The sequence below is a fragment of the Artemia sp. Qi Xiang Cuo genome, chromosome 2, assembly GCF_049724085.1.
Source record: "Artemia sp. Qi Xiang Cuo chromosome 2, ASM4972408v1, whole genome shotgun sequence".
Taxonomy (NCBI): Eukaryota; Metazoa; Arthropoda; class Branchiopoda; order Anostraca; family Artemiidae; genus Artemia; species Artemia sp. Qi Xiang Cuo.
The window spans coordinates 40,808,383-40,831,832 of record NC_142795.1 but is presented as its reverse complement, the minus strand read 5'-3'; the positions used below and the strand labels follow the sequence as shown (position 1 = coordinate 40,831,832).

At 34.6% G+C, this 23,450-nt stretch overlaps 1 protein-coding gene across 4 annotated transcripts in view; it reads left to right on the top strand.

Annotated features, from left to right (window-relative positions):
* Positions 1-23,450, top strand: part of LOC148955234 (neurobeachin-like protein 1) — a 227,589-nt gene that overhangs the window by 195,324 nt on the left and 8,815 nt on the right. For 2 of the 4 annotated variants that reach the window (XM_089101072.1, XM_089101076.1), the window contains exons 28-31: positions 85-302; positions 2,113-2,250; positions 6,390-6,541; positions 9,011-9,850. In XM_089101072.1, the coding sequence (XP_088957198.1) occupies positions 85-302; positions 2,113-2,250; positions 6,390-6,541; positions 9,011-9,170 (668 nt within the window). In that variant the 3' untranslated portion in view covers positions 9,171-9,850. Of the gene's footprint in view, positions 1-84; positions 303-2,112; positions 2,251-6,389; positions 6,542-9,010; positions 9,851-23,450 lie in introns of those variants that run through there. The other 2 variants (XM_089101080.1, XM_089101086.1) reach the window with 2 other exon arrangements.

Sequence of the window (23,450 nt, the reverse complement as noted above, 5' to 3'; positions counted from 1 at the left end):
ATTCATTTTTACCAGCAGAATATGATTGAAAGTTCCATTTTTTCTTGAATTACAGTTATTTACGCCTATTGTTTGTAATTGCAGAACCTATTACTTGTATCTCAGTTGATGGAATTGGGCTATACTGCGTGACTGGGTCGATGGATACTACTTCCATAATTTGGTCTATTTCAGAACTTACTGGCCTAGAACCATCACGCGATTCCATTCCTAAGTGTTGTCATGTATTAATTGGCCATGAGCTGGGACTGAAGAATGTTGCAATCTCCACGGAGCTGGATTCAGTTGTTTCTAGTAGTATGGTAGGGTCTTTTGTTTCTTTTTTCTGCGTGGATTGATGCTAGGAGTTGGGGAATAATGTTTAGGCTATCAAGTCATTTTGAAGCTAGTATTCTTCTGGCTTACGCAAAATCTGTCAGTTTTATCAGCCTTCCTCTTTCTGATCTTACAGCCAACCATTTCCCCTTTTAAGTTTTTTTAGCGAATGTTTCCCCGTGAAACCAAATTTGAGGCTTGGGTACTGTTTCTGAAAAGTATTTGTTTGTATGAAAATTGAGCCACTAACCTCAGGGTAGTTTAATTACCAAAATTAAAATAATTAGCGATACATTGCAGTCAGATTGGCACCTCCACCTTTTATACTTTTACACTTGATTGTCTCTCAGAATTGGGTTCTCATCTTTATATTCCCTAATGATAAGGATGAAGGCCTCGAAATAAACTGGAAAATTTTCATTTAAATTGCAAAGAAGCCAAGTTGAAGGCGCTAGGCGTATCCCCTATCCCCCCACAGAAGTTCCTTCCCCCCCCCCCTGCAGAAAATTTCCCTCTGTGGGTGACCCCTTCCCCCTCCCCCCCCCCCCGAGGAGTCAAGGTTCTAAGTCAAAGTAAAGCAAATTTAAAATTGACAGATATCCTTATTCCAAATAAGCCAGCAATAATTTAAGCAAAGGCGTTTTCAAAAAGTCAACAAGCCCTGCTCACAAAAAGTTATTGAGTATGGTCCACTAGACGTGCATCAGAAGGTTTTTCCAGTCCGAAGTACCTTTACTTGCAAGGACTGCGTGAATTTTCAGGAACGAATTCGCAACCGTGCGGGATTACTTCATTCGCAACTGGGAAGCTCATATATAGTATTTAGTATTTTGACATTTTAAATTGATTGGCTATCTCAGCATAAAAAGCCAATTTTTTTTATTTATCAATTGTTATCAAAATCCTTTTTCTTAGAGTTTTGGTTACTAATTTTCTGAGTCCCTCCTTACTTACAGTTTGTCACTACGAATTGTTTGATTTTACACAATATATTCTACACGTATCTTGGAGTATGGGTATAATATTCCAGAATATCCAATTTTCTTCAATATTTATTTGTCTTAATTGTCCTTTGATTGCTCAATTTTACATGTTGGGAGTATTTTCAATGGGTATATATATATATATATATATATATATATATATATATATATATATATATATATATATATATATATATATATGTATATATATATATTCTAGCAGTATGATAAGGAGTAAAAAAAACTATTAACTAAAAAAAAATTTCTATTACTTATGATAATTACTATTTGTTAAATAGTACTAAAGTACTTAACTTTATTAAAAATCTTTAAATGTCTCTCTAATGGTGTAGGATACTATTTTGTGAATTAGTTCTTCGTTTAGAAAACTGGGTCTTTCCTTCCACGGATCCTGTCTTGGTTGTGACGGTTTATGGGGATTAGATAATTAAAAATCTAAAGCTTCTTTCATGTCGTGGTGTAGTTATTATCCTAGCCGTGAAAGTTAAGGCTGATTCTCCCCCCCCCTTCTCGTGAACGATCTGCTAAATTTCAAAAGGAAATAATTTTGTGTAAAAAAATGCAAAATTTACTCAAACAGCTTTGGTGTATGTTTGTCAATCCCTATCAATTCAAAGTGAAGCGGGAAATGTAGTTTCTGCACTTTCAGTGCAAATAATGTGGGTTTCCTGTTTTGATTACGTTGCCCGTTTTCCTTAAAAAGGCATCAATTAGAAAGCTTGATTACGCCTCCTGTCGATTTTTATTCTTATCTGAATGTTTTGTATAAATTTATATTCTCGTTCCTTTTTAGAATTCCACTGTTCTTGTACATAGTATTAAGTCTGGAATGTACAAATGGACGCTGCAGCCATTTATTGAAATTCCCCGTTCTATCAATAAAATCCAAATTGGAGAGGAAGGACAAGTAGTATTTCTTTTTGAAAATAAGGTACTGTTGTTATCAGCGTTTTTATTTTTCAAACAAGTTAACCGTTCGTTAGAAATGTGTACAAAATTTTAATCTAGGAGCTCAGTTCTTTGGGCATATGGAACTTCTGTGAATACATGCGGCACGCAATATGGCACAATATAAATGGGGCTATTAAAATAAACAAATGTATCAAGAAAAAGCAGTATCGACTATCCACTTCAAACAGATTAACAATTCAAGTTGAAACATCTTTCCGTCCATCAAAAGACGACTTCTCAACCTCACCATTAATTAAAGATTGTATATACCTGTCTGTATCACTGTGTTTTATAATATCTGTATCTTGTGAGTACCGTAGATTTTGGTTAATTTTAAGATATGAATTGATTCATGCCTGCAATAATTACTCTTTTCTCTGCTAGTTGGCCTCGGTTCGAAGGGATATGATACCGATTTTGCTGCTGGTATAGCTGCCGAATAAAAGATCTATCGCAGCATAAAAATCTTTATATTAACCGTCGTTGAAATAAGGTTGTGTTTCTTTCCTAGCCTGTTCATAGGTTTGCTGGTTAATTTGAAATATTGTAAGGCTTGTTATAATGCACAAATGTTTTTCCGGTAGCAGATTAATTAGCAGTCATTACGCGAAATGTGCTTTTCTGTCTAAATTCTAAACCAAGTTTTTTGCATCTTCAGTACGGAAATAAATGCTTGTTATCTTATTCCAAAGTTTATTTCCTCTATTTCTGTGCACCATTCTAAATATAATTTTGGATGTGCTCCTCTAGGCGTACAATCAAATAAGCTTAATAATAGAATTGAGTTGAGTGGATTAATCCCATTAACTAATGAATGGATTGAATTACTTTCAATGAGTTGACTGAATAGTTTGTCTTCGTCTCTGTAATATAAAAATTAAATAAAAAAAACAAGTTTTTTTCCAACTGAAAGTAAGGAGCAACATTAAAACTTAAAACGAACAGAAATTATTCCGTATATGAAAGGGGCTGTCCCCACCTCGACGCCTTACTCTTTACACTAAAGTTTTTTATTGTTTGAAAAAATAGAGTTGTGAGAAAGAGTCAAACTTTAGCGTAAAGAGCAAGGCGTTGAGGAGGGGACACCCCATTTCATATACGGAATAATGTTTGTTCGTTTTAAGCTTTAATGTTGATCCTTACTTTCAGTTAAAAAAACTTATTTTTTTTATTTAATTTTTGAACGTTTTTGGATTAATGAAGGTTTTGATTTTGGCTCACCGTACATGAATAATTAAAACAAAATTTGCATACTAATTTTACTTTTATTGGGTTAAATGGCTTTCTCGAAAGTTGTTTAATTTTATTTACGAACATTTTTATTAGTAATTAATTAAAAAAACTTTCCACAAAATAAATTTTTCAAAGAAAAGTAAAGAACTCCATTAAACAAAGAATGAGCAAAAATAAAATCAAATAATCTATCAAGCGTGAAGCTACCACAAATCAGCATCGATTAATAAATGAAACCCAAAACGAACAGAAATTACAATAAATAACCGAGTCAAACTCAAAACGAGCAGAAATTAACATAAGTTGGGCGCAAAACCTCTATGTCTTCCCAAGGCCAGAACAAAATTTGCACTTTACTGAAAAAAATATAAATGTTTTTGCTTTTATACCTTTAATAAATCAAATAATTTTAACATTTTGATTACTAAATATTAGTATATGTATATTAAACTGACAATGCACATTCATTTGGCTATTAAAAAGGGCACTAGCCCTTTGAATTTCCAATCGAATGAGCCTTTTTTGAAGTTTCTACGACAAAGCCTTCTATAAAAACCTTATATGCCCCCAGATCATAACTTAAAACCCTTGCCCTAAGGGTTTTGGGGGAGTGTCCCCCTCAAAAACATATTTTCTATCTGGAAATCAACTACGCTGAACAAAATAGCTATCTCAAAATTTTGACTGGATGTGTTTGGGGAATGATGGGTGTGGGGGGGGGGCTACTTGGCTTCCAATCACTTTCAACTATTAAAAAGGGCACTAGAAATCTCAATTTCCAATCGAATGAGCCCCTTTTGAAGTCTCTTCGACGACCCCTTCTATATGAAGTGCCCTACTTTAAAGGAAAAAAAATGGTCATTGTGCCAACATTGTTTTTATATGCCCTCAGGGCATAACTTAAAACCCTTGCCCCGAGGGTTTTGGGGGACTGTCCTCCTCAAAATGATATTTTCTATCTGGAAATCAACTACGCTGAACGAAATGGCTATCTAAAAAATTTTGATTGGATGTGTTTGGGCGAATGATGGGCGTTGGGGGGGCTAGTTACCCTCCAATCACTTTCGACTATTAAAAAGGGCACTAGCCACTCCAATTTCCAATCGAATGGGCCCTATTCGAAGTTTCTACGACAACTCCTTCGATAAGAAGTGCCCGGCTGAAAAAAAATACAATGTGCCAACATCGTTCTTTACTTAGGCAGCGCTAGCGCGCCTATGATAAATATACGTAACTTACGAATTAACTTACGTAACGAACTTCTATATTCAGATATTTTTAATACGTATATTAGGGGGTTCGCCCCCTAGTTAAAAACACGCTCTGTAAGCTCAAGCTTAAATTTTTCTACAAGTCTTTAAAATGACCCTTAATCACAAAGGCCTTTCATTAGAATATATAGTTCTTATTAAAGTACTAAAAAAAGTTTGGCTTAAAGAGCGAGGTATTGACTAGGGGGCAAACCCAATCATATATGTAATGGTTTCTGTTCGTTTTAAGTTTTAATGTTGCTACTTACTTTCAGTTGAAAAACTTTTTTCTTTATTTAATTCCTGATCGTTTTTTAAATAGTGCTGTGAAATCCAATACGCCTTTCATAGAAATGTTCCTTCACCCATGAAAACTACCTCCATGGAAAGATCCTCTCACGTAACCCCCGAACCCCCCCCCCCCCCACACACACCAGAAAAAAATCCCCATGAAAATGTCTGTATGCTTCCCAATAACCAATACTATATATAAACATTGAGTAAAGCTCATAATTTTCAGCCCTTCCCCCGGGGACGTTGGGGGATTAAGTAATCCTAAAAGATATATTTATTATATTTTCGACCATAGATGTTATATATCTATAACAAAATAGATATCTCAAAATTTTGATCAGGTGACTTGGGAAAAAATGAGCGTGAGAGGGGGCCTAGTTGCCCTCCTTTTTTTTCACTTAAAAAGAATACTAGAAATGTTCGAATGAGCCCTCCCACGATATTCTAGACCACTGGGTCGATACGATCAGCCCTGGAAAAAAAAAATAAACACGCATCCGTGATCTTTCTTCTGGCGAAAAATACGAAATTCCACATTTTTGCAGATAGGAGCTTGAAACCTCTACAGTAGAGCTCTCTGATACGCAGAATCTGATGGTGTGATTTTCATAAAGGTTCTATAACTTTTAGGGGGCGTTTCCCCCTTTTTTCGAAAATCAGGCAAATTTTCTCAGGCACGTAACTTTTGATGGGTAAAACTAAACTTGGTGAAACTTATATATTTGAAATCAGTATTAAAATCTGATTCTTTTAATGCATTTATTAGTATCAAAATTCCTTTTTTTATAGTTTCGGTTACTATTGAGCCGGGTCGCTCCTTACTTACAGTTTGTTACCACTAACTGTTTGATCTATCCATTCAGAGTTCGATCTTCTGAATTCCCCTTTTTCTTTCTATTTTTTTATTTTTAATGTCAAAATACTTGATTAATTCTAAACCTTAGAGGTTCACGAAGTTTCCTAAAAAACAAATTAATTTTAAGAATCCAAAGCCTTTTTGTCTTTCAACATCAAAAGCCAGTTTGGCAACGTCAATATTGAAGTATAGTTCAGTGCATTATCCATACTCGTATGGTTCGGCATACACTAAACCATACTGGAAATTCACCCTCCCCCCGCTAGATCGTTTGTGAGTTTAAAATAAACCGGCTATGTGTCTTGTTTTTTTTTTTTTTTTTTTTTTTTTTTTTTTTTTTTTTTTTTTTCTTATGTTCTTAATCAATTAGACTTCTGTACAGTTCAATAAAATTAGCAGGGTATTACAAAAATCGATAGTTATATATGTGAAAGTGTTGTATCCCTCTAAGTATTTCTTCTTTTTTCTTTTCTTTTTTTGTTCCAGTGCTCTCGTTTTGTGATTGTTTCAACATCATTGCATGGCAATATAATTAATTCCCTTGAGCTAGAGCAACGACCCACAGCGTTGGTTGTTGGACGACAACATTTCCTCGTTGCAGATACAGTTGGTAACTTGGAAATGCGTCATATTTGGAAGTAAGTTCTCTACTTCTGTTATCTAATCATTTTACTTTCACACCTGTTTTTTGTTGTTGTTTTGTTTTGGAAACACTGTATTTAGAAAAAAAATACCCTGTGTAGACCGGTCGAGGAGCTACAGTTGATAATAAAATATCCCAACTTTTTAAGAATCAGTGTGTTTCAGATTCGTATTTAGTTTGCCGAAATTAAAACACATTCCTAGATATTCCTATAACTCGCACATTTTAATTTATATTCAGTTTTAATATTCAAAAATAAAACTGATTTAGAATGGACCAAGTTAGAAATTTACATTTGTATTGTTTTTTTGTTTTTTTTTTTGTTTTTTTTATATGACGCTTCACTGTGGCTTGTTTTTTTTTTATGACACTTCACTCTGGCTTGGTTTTCGGTGGGAAATAAGTAGTGAATGGCAGTTCATCATATCCCTTGTTTGGTGTGGTTTTTTTATGGGGGTTTTCTCTACATTCCCAGCCAAATAGCCTCGTGAGGGGAATATGGTTCAATATTTGTCTCTTGTTTTAAAATTGTCAAGTTAATTGCTTATCAACCTATCTTTTATCTTCTATGTTCGACTGACGTTTAGATTATAAGCTTTGAATTTTTCAAAAAAATGTTGGCCGAGAGTTATGAGGCTAATTTTATTGGCTCTTGGTAACTCCTCACCCCTCTCTATCCCTCCTCCACCACACAAAAAATAACTTCTATTTAGAGTTTTGAGTAAAATATAAAGCAATTTTATCAATCCCGTAAGTATTGCTTGTGCCAGTAACGAATGTCTTAGTTTAAGTGTAAAGGAATATTTCAGATTTGGGTTTACTCGCATCCCTAGGGGACATGCATGCTGGAATTTGTTTCGAGTTGGGAGTTAAAAAACGAAGCAAAAATTGTGGAAAAATATGGAACTTCACAATAATTATGATCTTTCAGGCTGGGGCTCTGTACCCCAACCCCTCTCTTTAATTACGATGTTGGTAAGTTATTTAGCAAAAACACCATAGGTCGATTAAGCAGTCTAATTCTGAGGCTCAAAGACATTTTAGTGCCTAAATGCTTTAGGTTTTGGTAGGAGTAAGAAATTTCTAGTCCAATATGGAACTAATTTAACTGCCAAGACTTGCTTAGGGAAAATTTCCCTTTGTGTTGGGAAAATTTGCATTTTCTTAGCTAATTGGCTATCTTTTGAAACCAAACCCTAGGGAATATAGCGGGAACCAAAAATAAGCAATTTCATAGACCTTCGAATAAGTTTCGTAAAATAACAGAAATTGGGACTTACAAATAAATGCTGTTATTTTTAAATAAGCTGATTTGCAATACTTACTGTCAGGGTAAAGTTATAAAAAAATAGATTTGAAGTGCTCTTTCTTTTCGGAGTCGTTTATTGATAATCGCTGTCTGGCTTAAGTGGTAGAAAGATTCTGAATATTCCTGTATCCAATGATAAAGCTTAAAAAATAGTAAATAAGCTGTAAGATTTATTTATTGTTATTAAGAAACACTTGTGTGTTCTCAATACTACGTTGTGACGGACGGAGTTGATTTTCAAAGCGCGTTCTATTGACCTAACATATTGTAAAGTACTTTAAAGACCACATCGTCTTTGCGTCATGATATAAAAAGAAATCAAAACAAAAAATAAAACGTTCGAAATATTAAATATCTTAAAATAAAGTACGTATTTACAATTTTTAGCACCACTTTCGAAATACTATTCTTTAAAAAGGATGGTCATGCCCTAAACTATAACTTTATTTTTTAAGAGACTTTTAATTGTTTTAGTTTTATGATTGATTACTTTTTTCGGTCACAATTATCCGTTGTACAATGAAAATACTTGTAAGTTTTTCTTTATCCCCTTCCACTAAAAAAAGCAGTCCCGTGTTTTATTTTCTTCATTTGCACTAACACAACGTGTCCCTTTACCTGATAGTAAAATCTTAAATTGCGCTTAATGGCCCTCCTCCCCCCCCCTCTTATCATTGAGCCGTACAGGGAGCTGTTGGATTGTGCTTACACCTGTGCTGGTGGTGTAGTAGCGGCCAGATTATATATTCTACAGAACATTCAAAGTGAGAAAAAGCCGACTGCGATAATTCACTTTCAAAATACCTCTCTTCGGCCGTCTAGTATGCTGACTCATTAAGCAATTTATGAATGAATTAGAATGAAATATCCTGATCATCTTCCGTAAAACGCAGACTTGCAAATAATTAAGATTGTGGCAGTATAACCTGCATCTAAATAACGTTACTATTTTAAAAACTGCTTCATTGAACTTTAAATTCTAAATTCTATTGTTTTTTGTATTCATTTACAATTTTCATGCATTGTTATATTTATATATATTAGTTCAAATGTATGGACATCATTAGGGGTCTTTTTTTTCTCAAATGTGACTCAAAGACTTTAGTGCTTAGCACTTTAGTTAGTTTCTTGAGCTTAACGAGTTATTAATTTCAGGATGTCAAAAATTTTGAGCTTTGCGTTTCCAGAGCCAATAAACTGTGTGTCAGCATCACCTTGTTGGACCCATTTTGTAGTCTCACTTCGAGATGGAACATTTGCCATCATTGAACCGGATGTGCGATCAAAACCAGGTCCGACAGTTATAGACATCTAAGTTTATCCAAAAATTAGGATTTAGTTATTCAAACTTGTGTTTACCACCTGTTTCTTCTACATCACAGAGTAAAGAATTTTAAGCAAAAATTCTATATTTGCCAAGCACCTTTCAAAGGGAAAATATCTCATGTATTTTCAGGTTATTTCTTATTAATGTCTTTCAAATTAGTTGTAGTGTTAGGGAGCATCTTTTTGAACTTTTGAAGTCAAAATTAAGCTCCGTATTATAATAGTTTTGTTACTTGATTACACTTTTTTCTCTTTTTTTTACGGACTTCCTAATAATTTAGTTTTCGCATACTTTCTTCGCATATATTATTGTAAAAAGGATATTTAAGCTAAAAACTTTCTAAGGCTGAGAAGTTTATTTTAATTTAAAAAACACTCAATTATTCTTTATAATAGCACGAAAAGAAGGTGTTTTGGTCTGAATTCAAATGGCCGTAGATTGGCAAGCTAAGTTCAAAATTTAAGTTGCAATCCTTTACTTTTCCAAAAATTGGATGGTTATTTTACATTTTCGTATCCCTTGGAATCTTTCACAAAGTCAGGTGTACATTTGTGGTTGTCAATATACGATATTTCTTACACAATCTTGTCATTTCGTCATTGAAAATAGGTTATCTAGTCATTTCAAAGTAGTGTTTTGTATATGCGTGCAAATAAAATATGATGTTTCTTTTATTGTTTTGTTTTTGTCACAAATCTGCTCTTTCAGTTTCCTCAAATTAGCCTAATCTTTAAAAAACAATCAGCACACAAAGGAGCCCACCAAGAAATCTTATCTGAGATTTGGAGATGTGACCTAGAATATCTAGTTTCCCTCCTTCATTGTTTTGTCTGGGTATGAAAATATAAAATTTAACACAAGCTTTAAACAAGCACTTGTTGACTCTTGAGCACGAAGCTAATTTCTCTGTAATGGTTTCAGAAGTTTATTTTTATACTATGGCCTTAGTAGATAAAGTGAATTTTTAGACTCCAATTTTTAGGTCTTTTAAGTGAGTTTTTGAATGCAGAGCTTTTCAATCTGTTTCAGAAACTAATTGTGCTTGTTTTCTAGAAAAATCTGTCATTAGGAAACCTTGCAGAAATGAAATTCGTGTATGTTTCCGTCAGCAAAAAAGAAACTATAAAATCTATTTAGCTGATTCATAAGTAAGTTCATTGACGTTTTCTAAGACCCAAATTAATTTTGGAATTTAAAAAAGTTTAATAAACTGCCCAAATTTAAACTGAAGTTCAGATGATTTACTTGAAAACAATCAGATTTGGTTTATTAAAAAAAAGAACTTCAGTTAAAATAAAATTTTATAATAAAACACAATCTGCTTATGAGTCGATGTACTCTGTGAATCAACTTTTTCAAATGATTAATAATGTCTATTTCACTGCTAAATTCTAACGCCAACTAATGCAAAACCTACATACACAAAAAAAGAAGTGTTTTTTTTTGGCTATCTAGTAATCTCTAAACATTCCTCTCTTGGTATCAGCGGTTTCACGTATGGGTAGAGGAGGTTTTAAAATTCACCCCCCCCCCCCCTCCAAAAAATGAAACATCTTGACCAATAACGCCTCTGCTTATGATCATCCTATATAAAGTGCTAATGCATTACTCATGAAGCCGTTTCATCCGATCCATTTCTGCAAAGCCTTGTTTTCATACGGCTTCTTACTGGTGGGCTTTGAACAGTCCAGCTCTTCTATCCTAATTCCATCTGGCGATTACTCTTTTTAGTCATTTCTCACTTGTGACCCTCGTGTGTATTTGCAGTACTTTTTCATGTCATTACTCGCTCGGGCTGCCAACATTCGCAAACACATCTTCCTATCTATTGATAACACATATCTATTGACTTTACTAAACTCTAATATTTTTCTATTTCTTTCAGCGAAATTTTACTATAGTTCCTTATTAATATGCAAAAAAAATGTATATATTGCCATTTTTAATTTGAACATCTTAATCCTAAACACAAATACCAGCGCTTGCATGTACCTATCTATAAACTTTCCTAAACTATAAATTGTTAAAAATGTTGGATGTGAAAATACTGCCGTTTTCTCTTCATAGGATGCTATGATATCCATTGTGACACATTAGGATACGACCCGGATAGAACAAGGATAATAAATATTTCAACAATAATGATAATAAAAAAGAATTTTAGTCCCATTCCAGTCACTTGAGGGTATAAACAAAAAAAAATATGAAACTGGGGGCAACTTCATCAATTTCCAATAGCCCTAATTGCTAGATAGAGTTGAAAATATTTCGGTGAGCAATGAAAATATTTCAAAAGGCCAGAGCCTTTGGCTCTGGCCTTCAAATCTTCTGTTGTCTTTTTAGATTTCTTTGGAAGAAGGGGAGGGATTGAGACTGGAAAAGATAATAGTAAAACAATTAGATTTGATTTCTTAGTCAAATTTGTTGTTCCATTTGGCAGGGGGAGGGCAAAGACCATCCCCCACTTGCCGCCAATACCGCTTCATCACTTTTTCTAAGGGTCTTACTAAAACAAAATAGCAATTTAATCCCCCAGTTGTTGAGAGTGACTACTATTAACTATTTATTTAACATTTCTTTGGTGTAAGCCCCAATGAAAATAATTTGTGTCGTAGGCGTAGTGAGGTATTAATCAGAAGATGAAAACCTCCACCCCCCACAAGTATTGATTCAACCCCTTGGAAAATGAGATATGTTGGGAAATTATTTCTAATGAGCAATTTCATCTCTTTTGATGGGCTATAGTGTTCTCTAGGCTTGTCTATTAGCTATATAGTGCTAAGTATGTGAGTTCGGATAAGTTGCCCGTAAAATGATACCACTATCTGGTCTAAATATTGGGAGTAGGCTGTTATTTCTTTTTCTTGCAATAAGTTTTCTTTATAAACATATTTCTTGATTTGTTTTGTAGCCCGAAGTGACAAAAGTGACAGATATTAAATTAAACAAACAAACTTTGAAGCAATTTATTTGGACTTGGTATAAAATTAAGTTAGATCATTGGCTGATATAGACTCCGTCTCTTTTTATTTCTCTCACCCTCTATCTTTTTTCTGTCTTAGTTTTTGCCCCAAGGACTTTCTTGTATAGTAGCTTAGTTGATGTTAAACATAAGCAATTCTTTACTTATCCAATTAGAAAACAGGTTAACATTTGTCTTATGCAATGATATAAAATACATCTTAGCTTGGATAAGGCATTGTGGATGTTTACAATATCTTATATATATATATATATATATATATTATATATATATATATATATATATATATATATATATATATATATATATATATATATATATATATATATATATATATATATATATATATATATATATATATATATATATATATATATATATATATATATATATATATAAGGCATTGTGGATGTTTACAATATCTTATATATATATATATATATATCTTTTATTTATATATATATATATATATATATATATATATATATATATATATATATATATATATATATATATATATATATATATATATACGACGGCGCGGCGCGCCACAACGCGCCGTCGGTAAGATGTCGGTGGCGCGCCGCCGGTAAGTTGTCGGCGGCACGCCGCCGGCGCGATCAATTTTGACAGCAAACATTTATGTTTTCATCAGTCTTTCTCAAATCACAGCTTAAATTTACAACAGATTCGAGTCTAATCATGAGCTCAAAACTTCACAAGTCACAAGTCTGAAATCATCAAGAGAAGTAGAAATCTGGTTGAAACGAAATGGCTGTGGCGTTTCAGAATCCTTGTATAATAGTTGAAGTATCTATTAGCTATGTATTCTTAACATAAATAATTATCAAAATTAGTAGTTTTTTTTTTCATCGAGCATTACTGCATATAAAACTTCAACCACCGTATCACAAAATTCGTCAGTTATCTCGGTAAAAACTTTGAATGTAAGTTTGAACTTAGAAGCTTAATTTTTTCAGAATGCCCTTTGCCAATATCTGTTTTGTCACCTTTAAAACAGTTGAAATGGGCGACTTTGATATTGATGGTTTTTTTTGCTCTTTTAGATTCCTAAAAAGCCTTCCTTGTATTAAAAACTGGTTTTTAATAACAATTAAAAAAATACATCAAGTATAACTCACGAAAATCTCTCCCCCCCTCTCTGGATACCATCTTGATAGGATACCGTCTCTGCTTTAAATTTAAAAAATAATTAACTTTTTGGCATCCCTGTTTTCAATAAAAAAAATTCAAGATATTATTATTTAAATATAAGAATTCCCTACCCCCCCCTTCTGGATACCACCTTGATAGGATACCGTCTCTGCTTTAAATTAAAAAAAAATAACTTTTCGGCATCCCTGCTTTCAATACAAAAAAAATCAAGGTACTATCACTTAAATATAATAACTCCAGTAGAAATGACCCTATAACTCGTGACAGGGCTCCTTATATGGGCATAGCCTCCCTAGGGAGAACACGTGGTTAATGGGGTCAATGACCTCTTTTTTCCAAGGTCGATGTTGTTGTTGTTGTAAGTGCACGCTCTCAACGAATGTCAAGGTCGATGTTATTGATGTTGTAAGTGCACGCTCTCGGCGAATGTATAGTTCGATTTTTTTGATGTGGTTGTTGTTCTAAGTGCACGCTCTCAGCGATTGTCAAGGTCAATGTTGTTGTTGTTGTAAGTGCACGCTCTCAGCGAATGTCAAGGTCAATGTTGTTGTTGTTGTTGTAAGTGCACGCTCTCAGCGAATGTTATGAGTTTCCAGAAATTTGGAACACCTGTGCTGTCGACCTCAATTCCCCTATCGTGAATCAATAATTCCCCTTAGAAACAACAAATTAATTCCCCTTTCTTGACAGATCAATCAACCAATGACATCATCTGTCAGACTTTAAAAATTTTCGCCTAGAAACGATTCTCCAGGAATAGATCCAAGTCATTAAGGTCTTTGCCTCGGAAATAACTCTACTGGTTGAACTCCAAAAGATATTAATAACCAAACGCCATGGAAACAATTCTCCAAGAAACATCTTAGCGATGAATTGTTTTAGCGCGGGAATCAGGTTTCTTAGTAATTTGAAATGCGTCAGCGCAGAGATGCCAAAAACCAAAGGAATACGCTGAAATTGCGTTTAGGGATTATTTGGGCGAAACCGTTTTAGACAGGTTATGGAATTATTTCGGTGAAACAGTTAGACATTTTAAAAGATGATTTTAGAAGAGAATTTGAGAGTGAAACTCTGAGGTCATTATAGTAAACAAGTTCTGTTTGAACTGTGTTGTGCGGTCCTCTACCACACCCCCAACGGGTTTTGATCCCCCCACCCCCCACCCGCACGACGCACCCCGGGCTCCCAGGTACACACCACCACCCCATGGCCCACCCCCTCCACCACGGTCCCACAGGCTCCCAAAGGGCCCTCGGACCCCCAAAGGCTCTCCCCGAGCCCCCAAAGGCCCTCCCCCAGCCCCCAAAGGTCCCCCAGGCTCCCAAAGGACCACCCAGCCCTAAAGGGCCCCCCCAGACCCCCAAAGAACCCCCAGCATCCCAAAGGCCGCTGAGCCCCCATTTTTTAATACTTTTTATGGGTTTATTATATCTTTTCAGAACAAGTTCTTTTCTTAATGTCCCTCCTAAACCCATTTTACAAATTTAAGTACTTATCTTTTTCCACACGTCTTTACTTTCCGACTTTTTGCATACCACAACACCAAGCAATACTTTTCAAATAGCATTTCAGAACAAGTTCCTCTCTTAATGTCCCTCCTAAACCCATTTTACAAGTTGAAGTACTTATCTTTTCACCCACAACTTTACTATACTCCTTCTTGAATGCTCCAACTCCAAGCAATACTTTTCAAGGGCATTTCAGAATAAGTTCTTTTCTTAATGTCCTTCCTAAACCTATTTTCCAACTTTAAGTACCCATTCTTCTCACCCACAACATTACTTTACAGCTTTTGAATGACCCAACACCAAGACATACTTTTCAAAAGGCATTTCAAAATCAGTTCCTCTCTAAATGTTCCTCCTAAACACATGTTTAAACTTGAAGTTCCCATCCTTTTCTACCCACAATTTTACTTTACAGCTTTTTGAATGCCACAACAGCAAGTAATACTTTTCAAAAGGCATTTCAGAACAAGTTCCTTTCTTAATGTCCCTCTTAAACCCATTTTACAACTTGAAGTACCCATCCTTTTCACACACAAAATTACTTTACACTTCTTGAATTCTACAATACCAAGCAATACTTTTCAATGCATTTCACAACAAGTTCTTTTCTTAATGTCCCTCCTAAATCCGTTTTTCAAGTTGAAGTACTCATAAGTTTCACCCACAACTTTACTTTACAGCTTTTTAAATGCCCCAAAAGCAAGCAATATTTTTCAAAGAGCATTTTAGAACAAGTTATTTTCTCAATGTCCCTTCTAAACCTATTTTCCAACTTGAAGTACTTATCTTTTTCAACACGTCTTTACTTTCTGACTTTTTGCATACCACAACACCAAGAAATACGTTTTAAAAGAGATTTCAGAACAAGTTAGTTTCTTAATGTCGTTCATAGACCAATTTTACAAGTTGAGGTACCCATACTTTCCACCCACTACTGTACTATAAGGCTTTTCGAATACCCCAACATCAAGCAATAGTTTTCAGAAGGCTTTATTATATCTTTTCAGAACAAGTTCTTTACGTAATTTTCTTCCTAAATCTGTTTTACAAGTTAAAGTACTTATCCTTTTCACCCACAACTTTGCTATATTCCTTATTGAATCCTACAATACCAAGGAACGTATTTCAAATGGCATTTCGGAATAAATCTTTTTCTTAATGTCCTTCATTAGACTATTTTCCAACTTGAAGTTCCAATCCTTTTCACCCCAACATCAAGAAATACTTTTCAAAAGGCATTTCAGAACAAGTTCCTTTCTTAATATCACTCCTAACCCCATTTTACAAGTTGAAGTACCCATCCTTTTCACCCACAACTTTACATTACAGCTTTTTGGCTACCTCAACACAAAGTAATAATTATAAAAGCGTATTTCAGAACAAGTTTTTTTCTTAATGTGCCTTCTAATCCAATTTTACAAGTTGAAGTACCCATCCTTTTCACCCACAACTTTACTATACTCCTTTTTGAATGCTCCACCACCCAACAATACTTTTCAAAGGCATTTCACAACAAGTTCTTTTCCTAATGTCCCTCCTAAACCCATTTTACAAGTTGAAGTACCCATCCTTTTCAACCCACAACTTTACTTTACAGCTTTTGAATGCCCAACACCATACAATACCTTTCAAATGTCATTTCAGAACAAGCTATTTTCCTAATGTCCCTCCTAAACCCATTTTACTTGTTGAAGTATCAATAATTTTCACCCACAACATTTCTTTACAGCTTTTGAATGCTCCAACACCAAGCAATACTTTTTAAATGGTATTTCAGAACAAGTTATTTTCTTAATGTCCTTCCTAATCCCATTTTACAAGTTGAAGTTCCCATCATTTTCACCCACAACTTTACTTTACAGCTTTTTGAATGCCCCAACAACAAGCAATACTTTTCAAAAGGTATTTCAGAACGAGTTCCTTTCTTAATGTCCCTCATAAGACCCCTTTGCAAATTGAAGTACCCATCCTTTTCACACACAAAATTACTTTACAGCTCTTGAAGACCATAAAACAAATCAATACTTTTCAATGCATTTCACAACAAGTTATTTTATCAATGTCCCCGCTAAGCCCATTTTGCATGTTGAAGTACCAATCCTTTTCAATCCACAACTTTACTTTACAGCTTTTTGAATGCCCCAACACCAAGCAATACTTTTCAAAAGGCATTTCAGAACCAGGTCCTTTCTCAATGTCCCTCCTAAACTCATTTTACAAGTTGAAGTACCCATACTTTTCACCCATGACTTTACTATACTGCATTTTTCAATGCTCCAACACCAAGCAATACTTTTCAAATGGCATTTCAGAACAAGTTATTTTCTCAATGTCCTTCCTAAACCCATTTTACAAGTTGAAGTTCCCATCCGTTTCACCAACAACTTTACTTTACAGCTTTTTGAATGTCCCAACTCCAAGCAATACTTTTCAAAAGGCATTTCAGAACCATTTCCTTTTCTTAATGTCCCTCATAAAACCTTTTACAAATTGAAGTACCAATCATTTTCACACACAACATTACTTTACAGTCTTTTGAATGCGCCAACAAAAAGCAATACTTTTCAAATGCATTACAGACCAAGTTTTTTTCTGAATTTACTTACTACACCCATTTTAAAAGTTAAAGTTCCCATCCTTCTCACCCACAACTTTACTTTACATCTTTTTGAATTCCCAACATCCAGCAATAATTTTCAAAGACATTTCATACCTAGTTTGTTTCTCATTGACCGTCCTAAACTCATTTTACAAATTGAAGTACCCATCCTTTACACCCACAACCTTACTTTACAGCATTTTGAATGCCCCAACAACAAGCAATACTTTTCAAGATATTTCACAACAATTTCTTAATGTCCCTCCTAAACCCATTTTACAACTTGAAGTACCCATCCTTTTAACCCAAAACTTTACTTTACAGCTTTTTGAATGCCACAACACCAAGCAATACTTTTCAAAAGACATTTCACAACAAGTTCCTTTCCTAATATCACTCCTAAGCCCATTTTACAAGTTGAAGTACTCATCCTTTTAACCCAAAACTTTACTTTAAAGCTTTTGAATGCTCCATCACCAAACCATAATTTTCAAGGGCATTTCAGAACAAGTTCTTTTTTAAATGTTCCTTCTAAACCAATTTTCAAGCTGAAGTACTCATCCTTTTCACCATAATTTTAGTTTACTATTTTTTTGAATGCTTCAACACCATGAAATACTTCTCAAATGACATATCAGGAGCTAATTTTCTCATTGATGTGAAGAAAAGTTCAAGTTCTTTTCCTAACTATCCATATGAAAAGAAATGTTACAGATCAATTCTATTTTTCAAGAAAAAATAAAAATTTTCCACTCCAGTTCAAATTTTTCTCAAAGAGATGGAAAAATTTAAAATTACTGTTCTAAATTTTTCATAGAAGATACAAAAAGTTATACGTTGACCATGAAAAGTTAACTCAAGTCTGAATTTTATTAAAGAACTTACAGTTCAATTCTAATTTCTCTAAAGAAAAATATAAATCTTCCTCTGCAGTTCTTAATTTCACAAAGACACAAAGAAATTTAAATTTCTCTTCTGAATTTTCGTTGAGAAAAGAAAAAGTTATTGTTCAATTCAATTTTTTTTTTCAAAGAAAATAAGAAATCTCCAACTTTTTAATAAACATTCCAAGCGCCTAACATGCTAACGTTTCCAAAGATATTAGAAATATAACAAAGTAATGCATAAAATATCCTTATTGAAGTACAAGCATAAAAATATGCTACATACATTATTTAACATTATTAACATCATCCAACAGCATTGAACATTTTGAATCTGTTTCATAAAATAATTTATTGAGTTCTCTTTCTCTTGATACTAGAGTTACTCGCTTCTCTTAGTTCATAAACTCTAGAATAATCATTCATCCATTTTGAGTCATATAAAATTTCCACTGGGAATGTCACCTACTGATTCAATACACGTTTCATAATAGGTATTTTTTGATTCATTGACTTTATGATCAATAGCGGAAATAATGATCACTTGTACTTAATTTTCCAATCAATTTTTCATTATATTCATTAGTAATATTGTCTACCATTGCTCTTTTTATTTTGCCTGCAATTTCACTGTCGATTATCATAACATTTTTACAGAGGCAACCGTTTTGGCACGTTGACAAGATATGATTTATAATGTCGGTCTAGCAGTAGGCTCTTTTTTTGTTTACTGATTTCTTTCGAATCTTAACACTGCAAAAAAGACAAAAAGATCTATTAACAGCTAGAATGTTACCAAAACCATTAGCTGGATGTTACCCATCTTCATCGACTATTATTTTCAAGTTGGCATTCTCTTTGAGCACTAACTTCTCTGGAAATGATACTTTCGCATATACACCTTTTGAATGATGAAAATTCTTGACTACTCCAAAGGAATTTAACTCTTCACTGTCATGACAACATAGACACACAGTCCCAATAAGGTCTCAACTACTACTTGTCCCATAGTTCAAATATATCTCTTTGTCAGTATTCAAGGCAACAATGACTTTATCATGTGCACACACTTTCTTTGAATAATTCATTTTCACGTCTTTTTAAAAAATATGTTTAGGTGTTTATCCCTCCAATGGTAAAAAATGACTGACTTAACGCACTTAATAAACTCGATAGTCTCGATAACCTACCATGGGGTACCACTGGGAAAGCCGTTCCCATTATAAGAGCAACCATAGAGTACGTTTGCTACACCCGCAAGCATGCATAGAGAGAAATAAATACAAAGTCGACCTGGGGGGATTTTCCGACGAGTATGGTTAGGTTAGGTTAGACTAGATTAAGTTAGGTTAGATTAGGTTAGGTAAAGTCAGGTTAGGTAACTTAGGTAAGGTTAGCTAAGTTAGGCTAGGTTAGCTAGTAAACATCTCTCCATGTTTAAGTTAGGTTAGGTTAGGCTAGATTAAGTTATGTTAGGTTAAGTTAGGTTAGGTTAGCCGACGTACGCGCGCGTACTTTACTGTCCTTCTGGAGGATGGGAACTTCAACTTGTAAAATGGGTTTAGGAAGGACATTGAGAAAATAACTTGTTCTGAAATGCCATTTGAAAAGTATTGCTTGGTGTTTAAGCATTCAAAAATGCAGTATAGTAAAGTCATGGATGAAAAGTATGGGTGCTTCAACTTATAAAATGAGTTTATGAAGGACATTAATAAAAGAACTGGCTCAGAAATAACTTTTGAAAAGAATTTTTAGGTGTTGGGGGCATTATAAAACATTAAAATAAATTTTTGGATTGAAAAGGATTGGAACTTCATCATGTAAAATGGGTTTAGCAGTGACATTGAGAAAATAAATTGCTGTGAAATGTATTGAAAAGTATTGCTTTATGTTATGGTCTTCAAGAGCTGTAAAGTAATTTTGTGTGTGAAAAGGATGGGTACTTCAATTTGTAAAGGGGTCTTATGAGGGACATTAAGAAAAGGAACTGGTTCTGAAATGCCTTTTGAAAAGTTTTGCTTGGTGTTGGGGTATTCCAAAAAGCTGTAAAGTAAAGTTGTGTGTAAAAAGTATGGGAACTTCAACTTGTGAAATGGGTTTAGGAAGGACATTAAGAAAATAACTTTTTGTGAAATGCCATTTGAAAAGTATTGCTTGGTGTTGGAGCATTCAAAAGCTGTAAATTAATGTTGTGGGTGAAAAGTATGGGTACTTCAACTTGTAAAATGGGTTTAGGAGGGACATTAAGAAAATAGCTTGTTCTGAAATGCCATTTGAAAAGTATGGTTAGGTGTTGGGACATTCAAAATCTTTAAAGTAAAGGTGTGAGTTGAAAAGGATGGGCACTTCAACTTGTAAAATGGGTGTAGGAGGGACATTATGAAAATAGTTGTTTTTGAAATGCCTTTGAAAAGTATTGTTGGGTGTTGGAGCATTGAAAAACCAGTATAGTAAAGTTGTGGGTGAAAAGGATGGGAACTCCCAGTTGTAAATGGGCTTAAGAGGCACATTAAGAAAAAAACTTGTTCTGAACTACCTTTTGAAAAGTATTACTTTGTGTTGAGGTAACCAAAAAGCTGTAATGTAAAGTTGTGGGTGAAAAGTAATGGTACTTCAACTTGTAAAATGGGGTTAGGAGTGATATTAAGAAAGGAACTTGTTCTGAAATGCCTTTTGAAAAGTATTTCTTGGTGTTGAGGTGAAAAGGATTGGAACTTCAAGTTGGAAAATAGGTTAAGGAAGGACATTGAGAAAAGGACTTGTTCTGAAATGCCATTTGAAATGTATTGCTTGGTGTTGGAGCATTCAAGAAGGAGTATAGTAAAGTTGTGGGTGAAAAGATAAGTACTTTAACTTGTAAAATGGGTTTAGGAAGAACATTACGCAGAGAACTTGTTCTGAAAAGATATAATAAAGCCTTTTGAAAAGTATTGCTTGATGTTGGGGTATTCGAAAAGCCTTATAGTACAGTTGTGGGTGAAAAGGATGGGTACTTCAACTTGTAAAATTGGTCTATGAATGACATTAAGAAAAAAACTTGTTCTGAAATGTCTTTTGATACGTATTTCATGGTGTTGTGGTATGCAAAAAGTTAGAAAGTAAAGACGTGTGGAAAACGATAAGTACTTCAAGTTGGAAAATAGGTTTAGAAGGGACATTGAGAAAATAACTTGTTCTGAAATGCTCTTTGAAAAGTATTGCTTGCTGTTGGGGCATTCAAAAAGCTGTAAAGTAAAGTTGTGGGTGAAAAGTATGGGTTATTCAACTTGTAAAATGGGTTTAGGAGGGACATTAAGAAAAGAACTTGTTCTGAAATGCATTGAAAAGTATTGCTTGGTGTTGTGGCCTTCAAGAGCTGTAAAGTAATGTTGTGTGTGAAAAGGATGGGTACTTCAACTTGTAAAATAGGTTTAGAAGGGATATTAAGAAAGGAACTTGTTCTGAAATGCCTTCAAAAAGCTGTAAAGTAAAGTTGTGGGTTGAAAAGGATGCTGTTTGGGGCATTCAAAAAGCTGTAAAGTAAAGTTGTGGGTTGAAAAGGATGGGAACTTCAAGTTTAAAAATGGGTTTAGGAGGGACATTAAGAGAGGAACTGGTTCTGAAATGCCTTTTTAAAAGTATGTCTTGGTGTTGGGGCATTCAAAAGCTGTAAAGTAATGTTGTGGGTGAAAAGGATGGGTACTTCAAGTTGGAAAATAGGTTTAGGAAGGACATTAAGAAAAGAACTTATTCTGAAATGCCATTGAAAAGTATTGCTTGGAGTTGGAGCATTCAAGAAGGAGTATAGTAAAGTTGTGGGTGAAAAGATAAGTACTTCAACTTGTAAAATGGGTTTAGGAGGGACATTAAGAGAGGAACTGGTTCTGAAATGCCATTTGAAAAGTATTGCTTGGTGTTGTGGAAAAAGTCGGAAAGTAAAGACGTGTGGAAAAAGATAAGTACTTCAAGTTTTAAATTGGTTTTTGTATGTAAATTAATAAAATAACTTGTTCTTAAAATATATAATAAAGCAATAAAATTTTTTAAAAATTGGGGACTCAGGGGCCTTTGGGGTGCTGGGGGTCCTTTGGGGGTCTGGGGGGGCCCTTTAGGGCTTGGTGGTCCTTTGGGAGCCTGGGGGACCTTTGGGGGCTGGGGGAGGGCCTTTGGGGGCTCGGGGAGAGCCTTTGGGGGGCCGAGGGCCCTTTGGGAGCCTGGGGGACCCTTGAGGGCCGGGTGGTCCTTTGGGTGCTTGGGGGGACCTTTGAGGACCGGGCGCTTCCTTGGGGGTTTGGGGTGGGGTAACGGAACCCTTTGGGGTTGGGGTAGAGGACCTCACGACACTGTTCAAATACAACTTGTGTATTATAACGACCACAGAGTTTCACTCTCAAATTCTCTTCTAAAATCATCTTTTAAAATGTCTAACTGTTTCACCGAAATAATTCCATAACCTGTCTAAAACGGTTTCGCCCAAATAATCCCTAAACGTAATTTCAGCGTGTTCCTTTGGTTTTTGGCATCTCTGCGCTGACGCATTTCAAATTACTAAGAAACCTGATTCCCGTGCTAAAACAATTCATCGCTAAGATGTTTCTTGGAGAATTGTTTCCATGGCGTTTGGTTATTAATATCTTTTGGAGTTCGACCAGTAGAGTTGTTTCCGAGTCAAAGACATTAATGACTTGGATCTATTCCTGGAGAATCGTTTCTAGGCGAAAATTTTTAAAGTCTAACAGATGATGTAATTGGTTGATTGATCTGTCAAGAAAGGGGAATTAATTTGTTGTTTTTAAAAGGAATTATTGATTCACGATAGGGGAATTGAGGTCGACAGCACAGGTGTTCCAAATTTCTGGAAACTCATAACATTCGCTGAGAGCGTGCATTTACAACAACAACAACAACATTGAACTTGACATTCGCTGAGAGCGTGAACTTACAACAACAACAACATAGACCTTGACAATCGCTGAGAGCGTGCACTTACAACAACAACATCAAATAAATCGACCTTGACATTCGCCGAGAGCGTGCACTTACAACATCAATAACATCGACCTTGACATTCGTTGAGAGCGTGCACTTACAACAACAACAACATCGACCTTGGAAAAAAGAGGTCATTGACCCCATTAA